The sequence below is a fragment of the Pteropus alecto genome, unplaced genomic scaffold (genome assembly GCF_000325575.1).
Source record: "Pteropus alecto unplaced genomic scaffold, ASM32557v1 scaffold398, whole genome shotgun sequence".
Classification (NCBI taxonomy): Eukaryota; Metazoa; Chordata; class Mammalia; order Chiroptera; family Pteropodidae; genus Pteropus; species Pteropus alecto.
Window position 1 is genome coordinate 5,190,293 of NW_006442497.1, and position 7,718 is coordinate 5,198,010.

Here is a 7,718-nt window from a genome sequence, read left to right on the forward strand (position 1 = left end):
TCACTTATATGTGGGATATAAACCTAAAAGCAACAAATGAACAGGACAAACAGAGACTCATGGACATGGACTATAGACTAGTGGTTACCAGAGGGTAGGGAGTTGGGGAGAAGGGGAGAGGTAGATGGGGTAAAGGGGATCAAATTTAGGGGAGTAGGGGGAGGGTGAAGTGGGTAAAGGGGATTGAATACATGGTAGCTGAAAGAAACTAGACTTTGGGTGGTAAACACACAATAGAATATACAGATGTCAAATTATAATGTACACCTGAACAATATATAATTATATTAACCATTGTTACCCCAATAAACTTAATTTAAAAAATTAAATTAAAAAAGGGTGAAAACATATTTAAAAAAGTAAATTGTAAACATCATGATACTCAACTCCTAAATACTTTTAAAACTCCTAAAAAATAAGAATCTACTCCTACATAACCGTAGTATCATTATTATACCTAAAATTAATAATTTTTAGTATCCAGTTTATATTTAAACATACACAACTTTTTCCATTAATGTCTTTTGTAGTTTTTTTTAAATAAAAAAATCTAGATTCAATTTAGATTCATGAACTTTTTGAAAAGTCCACGATAGTTATATTGTAGAATGTTCCATATTCTTAATTTGTCTGGTTGTTCACTCTTAGTATTGTTTAATTTATTTCACTATTCTCTTGTGTTTCCTGCAAACTGAAAGTTTGAAATAGAACTTTAAAACAACATTTCGAACATATATTTAGAAAATCACCTCATAGAAAACTACAAATACACATACAAATTCAGCAAGGTGCACACATACATGGGGTAGGGGAGTTGGAAGAGAGAGAAAGAGAGAAAGAGAGAGGGAGAGAAAGAGAGCTTTATAAGCCGACCACTCCTTTTAGGGGATTCCTAATTGATCTCAATATGTTGAAAATCTTCATAGGCATAAAAGCAACAGAAAAATTCACGAAGATAGATGTGACCGCATGCAAATTATACAACCCCATACACAAAATAAAAAATGAAATTAAAAAAATCAAAGACAAACGGATATTTCAAACAAATATCAGTGTCTATTAGGATTTTTTTCCCCGCAAGCAACATTACTGCAAAAACATTTCTTATCTCACACGCAAGTATTCTGGAGGTGGGTGGAGATTCCTGGACTGTACTATCTAGGCTGCAGTTCTGTTTCTCTGTTTCTCTGTGGTTCTTTGATTCTGCTTTGCTCAGTGAGTTCTTGTCTTCAGCCTGGCTTCCCTCATAGTTGCCAGATGGAAGCTCAAGGCAATTTGGAGTGACATGCTTCTTTGCTCATATCCAGCAGAAGAAAAGAAACCTCTTGCTTAGCCATAAGCATATAAGTTTTTCTCTGTGGTTAGACTGAAGCAACTCAGCTCATGTGCCCACCCCAGGACCAAGGGCATCTTCCAGGAGAAGACCACGTACTGCTTTAGACCTGAATTCTTGGCTTGTCATAAGCCCAGACATCAGATCTCTAGACTCCAAGATTCAAGAAAGTAGGGTCTTTTCCAAAGAGCTGGGGAGATGAGATCAGTCTCAGTGAGTCAAATGGTGAAGGGTAGGGTAGACACCTTTACATATCAGGATTCTGTTAGGAAATTCAAAGGGAAAGTGCCTGTTGGGGGAAGCAAATCAACATCACTTGTCATCTTGTACGACTTTGATAATCATAAAAGAACAATAAACACCATTAAAAACAAAAGAGAAGGAGCACTAAACTTGAAGTTACACCAACAGGGAGCAGGAGCCCGCATTTTGAAGGCATCCCCCTTAACCTCATCTCCCACCTCACTTCTCCTCCATGTTCTCCTCTCCACTTCCCAAACATGGGAGGCTCTCTTGGCCTTTCTCTCTTCCTGGAACATACTTCACCTCTTCCCCTTGCAAATGTACACACATCCTTCAAACCTCCACTCTTTAGTCACCTCACCTGAGGAGCCCTCCTGACTGCCTGTGGGAAGCAGAGCCTCCTTTTTGTGTGCCTATGGAGCACTACCCATAGTGTCCGAATCTCCTAGGAAAACTTTTAGAGCCTTAACAATGCTACATATCCAGGGTTTCACACAGTGCTCAGTCAGTTTAGTTGACTGAATGACTTAAATCAAGCCTAGTGCTTTACAGAAAAGGAACAGAAAAAAATTTAAAGCCTAGACACTCCTTACCCTCGCCTCTCCTGGTGGGAGAGATCCAGCAATATTATCTGCTCAGGATCGCTCCCTAGTGTGATCTTGGACACACTCAAACTTCTTTGCTGGAGCTGCATCTGAGTCAATCCCAGGTGGCCTGTGATGGGCTGGCAGGCAGTGACAGGGCCTCCCCCTTCCATCCTGCAAAGTCCAGCAGGGCCACTGCTTGGGATCTAGAGAGGCTCAGTGGCCTCCACAGGCCCAGGTCATAGAATCATTTTTTGTTTGTTTGTTTGTTTTGCTTTCCAGGAAATGAGGACGACTCTACGGAAAACTGGAGGACTGAATCACACTCAGGGCCAAGCTCTCTGCTGCCTTCCGCTGAACTGTAAGGAAGCACAGAGATTGAGACTTATGGACTACTCTGAAAAATTCAGAACCATGTTAAGGGCAATGAAAACCTTTCTACAGTCTGGGATATCCCAAACCAAGCCGATTCTCAGCCTTAAAGAAGTGTCTTGGAAAAGGCACATGGTTTATAGGGGAGAGATTCTCTACATACTGAAGAGAACTTAGAATAGTGTTTTTATAATTAAGTGGTGGTGGGGTGGGGGGAGAGGACTATATAATTTGAGAAAGCGTATTCAATATTTTAGTTATATTTGCAAAGGGGAACAAATGCTTGCAAGCTAGGGAAAATACACCAATTCTCAACCAGGAACACTTCCCCACAAATACCTGGATTAGGTTTTTGTGATGCCTAATTAGATTAGGTTAAAATGAATTATACTAGAGGAAAAGGTAAGACTTTCATGTTTATGTAAAGTGAATGTTGGTGTTAAAATGTTAGGAAAATTGATTTAGGGACTAAAGTTCTGCCCTCTCTATACCATTAAGAGTATGAAGAGCCCTTGAGATTAGAGCCCTGACCTTGGGAGGTGCTCAGTGGTCTAGCTATCTCCTAGCGCCTGTTGAATGCATATTTTAGTTTGTAAGTGAGAAGACTCTTTTATCTAGGTGTAATTTCTTTTTCCTGCAACAGGACCCATGATGTCAGAGAATGTGGGAAGACTCATGAGGGGGGAAGCTGTGGCTTGATTGTGGTGTCCCCAAGAACCCTGATTCCCAGAGTCACTGTGGTGAGGAAGTCGTCAACAAAGCAGAGGACTACCCCAGGCTGTGTGGAGCCCACAGCCACGCCTCCTCCTGTCCCTGAAGATGCTGACCTCTCTCCTGGGCCCCAGAGGGCCAGAGGGAAAGGTAAGGGCTGTGTCTTTCCTCTCCTGCCACCCCTCTGAGCCCTGAGTATGGTGCAAGGAGATAGTTAGGGCCATGTATTAGGCTGAATAATGCCCCCTCCCTCCTGAAGATTCCATGTCCTAATCCCTGGAACCTGAGAATATGCTACCTTATATGGCAAAAAGAATCTTGCAGATGCGAATTATCAAAAGAGAGTAAGATGGGAGATCATTCTGGCTGATGTGCATGGGCCCACTGTAGGCACAGGGGTCTTTAGAAGAGGGAGGCAGGAGGATCTGAGTCAGAGAGAGAAGACGACATGACAACAGAAGCAGAGGTTGCAGTGATAGACTTTCAGGGGATGACTAGCAGTCTGCTGCAGTAGCCACAACATGGAACTGAGCAGACTTTCCAAATACTGTCGTTTTTTTAATTAAAAGCATTGTTTCTGATTTTTAAATGTTGGAAACAGGTAAATTAAAATCCTGTATTGAAATACTATATGGCCTTAAGTTTCTCAGTAAGTATTTTACACAATTTCGTTTACTTTTTGGACTTGAGATACTCCTCGCTATGTGTGTGAGTGTGTGTGTGTATGTGTGTGTGTGTAAGAGAGAGAGAGTGATAGAATCTATCTATCTATCTATCTATCTATCTATCTATCTATCTATCTATCTATGAGAGTATATACATATATAGATACATACTGTATATCTATTTCTATCTCAATATCTCTATATCTATATATAAAAAAAGATATATATAGTGTATAGTACATAGAAATATGTCTAGAAAGATAGATAGATGATATATAGATGTTTTTTACAACATACACACATTTCAGGGACTCCATATTTTGAAGGCCCTCGAATGAGGTATTTAAGTTTGATTTTACAAAGAATCAGGGACTTTGAAAAAAAGTGTGACATGAAAAAAGTTATTTAGGAAATATACTCAGGACCAGTTAGGAGATGGATGTAATAATTCAGGTGTGAAATGATGAAGGACTATGGCTGGCTAGTGGTAGATAGAGAAAAAAGAGTTGTTTCTAGAACATTCTAGAAATTGATTTGGAAGTAGTAATGAAAGAGAAGGGAGGAGAGTCATAAAGGGATCTGAGGTTTTAGTAAAGAGTTTTCAATGGGTTTCCTTGATTTATTCCCATTATGATTGATCCTGGGTTTCAGTAAAACTTAAAATTGTTCTTGGAAATTGAGGCTAAGAAGCTTTGAGCATTCACTATAGAAATACCACTCTAAGTAAACTGCCTTAATAAAGTTAGCCCAGTATAAGTTTGGTGATATTTTCTGTTTGTTTGCTTGTTTGTTTTCCAGAAAGTGGATCTAGCAGAAGGACTCTAGCAGAAACAAGGTAAGATATGGGAGATTGCATTGGGCAGCAAAGAACATAAAAAATAAACTTATTTTTTCTCTTGGAATAAAAATAATAAATTTATGGAAAATTGAGAAACTACAGAAAAGCATAAAGATGGGAAAACTAACTTAATTGTTTATTTTTTGACATAAATGCCAGTTTCTAATGTTATTTTTCCTTATTATTTATCAATGTTTTCAGAGTTTTTGGCTATTTAGCCATGAAGTTATTACTTTAAAATTTTTTCATTATAAATCAATAGTTTTTTGATGAAATAATAAATGCTTATTGCCTGCCATATGCAAAGTACAGCGATATCTGCAGTAGACATGTTGTGAAAAGAATATTAAAATGTTACATTATGATTATGATTTTTCCATTATTTTCATGTTTTATATATTTCAAAACTAAATATTATTAGATGCTTAAATTATCTATCTTATTTGAATTCTGTCACTATAAAATGCCTTTTTCTTGAATTTTATTTACTATTAATATTTCTACGTCTGTGTTCTTTTTGTTAGCATTTGCCAAGTTTATCTTTCAGTATCTCATTTTTAAGGGATGTGTCTTTTATAAATACTACACAGCTGAATCTTTTCTTAAATCCAAATCAGAGAGTCTCTGTCTTTAGTTGAGAAATTTAATCCTGTCTCCTTTATTGTGATATTGATACATTTGGATTTACAATTTGTTTTTGTTTTCTTCCTGCCTTTTTATCAAAGTCATCAAATTTTATTTATTTTTTACTAATAGTTTTGAAATTGACATCTTATTTATATTCTAAAGTTTACTTTAAAATGTTAAGGTCATATTGCATTTTTAATATTTTTAATAGGTAGATTTAACCAGTACAAGGCAGAAATCTCAACATACTTCACTCCTCCTTTTAGGTCATTCTAGCTATTCTTGGACCTTTCTAATTCTATATACATTTTTGAATTAATCAATTTGTGTACACACAGACACAAACTCTTGCTAGGATGTTAATTAAAATTTAATTTAATCTATAGATTAGTTTGGGGAGAGTTGACATCATTATAATATTGGGTCTTCTAATCCATAACCATAGTATATGCTCTCAATTACATTAATTGGGATTTAATTTAATCTATGGATTGGTTTGGAAAGAGTTGACATCACCAGTCTTCCAATCTATAACCATGTATCTGCTTCCAATTAGTCTTTAAAAATTTCTCTTAATAAGGTTTGTAGTTTCCAGTGTAGCGGTCTTCCTTATATTTTCTTATATATATTTCTAGATATTTGATGTTTGATGGAACATCTAGAATCACTTATTCTTCAGAGTTTGTTTCCCAATATTGCATTTGCCCTTTTATGTTTATCATCGTTTTCTGAAACTTCAATTAGATGTATGTTGGAACTCATTCCATGTCTCTTAACCTCTCTTTTGTGTTTTCCATCTCTTTGCCTCTCTAGGCTATGTTCTGGATAATTTCCTATGATCCATCTTCTAATCTGCTAATTGTCTTTAACTATGTAAAATTTTCTGTTTCAACCTATTACAGGTTTTTTCATTGTTGTTATTTTATTTTACAATTAGAAGTTTTTGTTCTTCAATTCTCATAGTCACTTAAAATTTATTGTTCAATGAAAATATCATTAGGCTTATCTTTTACTTTTAAAAACATACTAAACATAGTATGTTGCTTCCTGGTTTGTGTTTCCACTGTCCATTTTCTATTGTTTCTCACTTATCATGACTTGTCTTTGTTTTATTGTGTGCTTAGTTATTTTTGATTGTGAACTTGTCATTTTCCTAAGGCTATATATATTTTTGGAGAAATTATTTGAGATCTAGGATGAAGGCGAGTTTCTCAAAAGAGTATTTGCATCTCCAGGAACTTAGGAACATTAGTATCCCAGGACTTCTTCAAATTAATTCATAGCTTCAGAGTTTCTGGATCACCTAAGTGATATAAATTTGTGTTACAAATTCATACAAGGACATACCTATGGTTATAACTTGTCAGGTATGGTACCTGCCCTGTGTCGAGTCAACTTTCCTTGCATTTCTGTGAAGTTGGAAGGAGGATGATAGACATACTTCTATTTTACCCTGACACTGAAGGCATATATATTTTGGGTATATGCCTTCTAGCTTTCAGCTTTATGAGTGAATTAGTTAGATTTTGTTATGGTAACAAATAGCCCTCATACCTTAAAACTTATAACAGTAAGCATTTATTTTGTGCTCATGGGTCTACAGGTCAGCTAAATCAGGGGTTGGCTGGGCATGATCAAAGCAAATTGCTTGGCCAAACCGCAAATCAGCAGGGCAGAGTTTGACCCACTTCATTTACTGTATGGCATTCCAAAGTTACATGGCAAAGAGTATGGATATATAATCATATTATAAGGAGAAAGTTAAGAGTTATGGATAATAATCCAGTCTATCACAATTTAACTGCCTATTTGTGAGGTTCCTGGGGTTTATTCTTAGTCTTCTGTGCCCCACAAAGTCATGGTTTCCTAGGATCAGCAGATGTTCTCAGGCAAAAGCAGCTTCAATGCTTTTGCTTTAGTTACTTCTTTGAGTTTTTCTTTTTGCTTAAACATACTGGTACCGACTCAGCTACCTCAAAAGAAAAATGTTGGGTTTCTTTTTTCACCTTGAAAGTTTTAGCTGAAGTCCTAAAATTGGCATTGATTGTCCCAAGGCAGTTCCTATGACTGTCTTTGAACATTCTGACCAGGAGTAATATGCTGATATGCTAGGTCTGGGTGATAGGTTCACTGCTGGATTCAGAGGCAGTATCAGTCACATGCAGACAATATGACTGAGGGTAGAAAAAAGGTGATTCTCAAAGAAAAATGAGAAGGAAATAGTTGCAGAGCAGGCAAAAACAACAGATGCCTACTTTCTGTGCTTGTCCCTAAAGTCAACGATTTCAATATGTGGACATTAGAAAGGAGGACATTCTGGACGAGTAAAGGCACGAAGCTACAAA

The 7,718-nt window shown here is 36.7% G+C and overlaps 1 protein-coding gene across 1 annotated transcript in view; it reads left to right on the forward strand.

Moving 5' to 3' along the window:
* USP43 (ubiquitin specific peptidase 43) overlaps nucleotides 1-6,212 on the forward strand; it is an 81,547-nt gene extending 75,335 nt beyond the window's left edge. The window contains exons 20-22 of the mRNA XM_025040082.1: nucleotides 2,443-2,521; nucleotides 3,176-3,393; nucleotides 6,187-6,212. Coding sequence (XP_024895850.1) covers nucleotides 2,443-2,521; nucleotides 3,176-3,393; nucleotides 6,187-6,212 — 323 coding nt within the window. The remainder of the gene's footprint in view (nucleotides 1-2,442; nucleotides 2,522-3,175; nucleotides 3,394-6,186) is intronic.
* The last annotated feature ends 1,506 nt before the right edge of the window (nucleotides 6,213-7,718 follow it).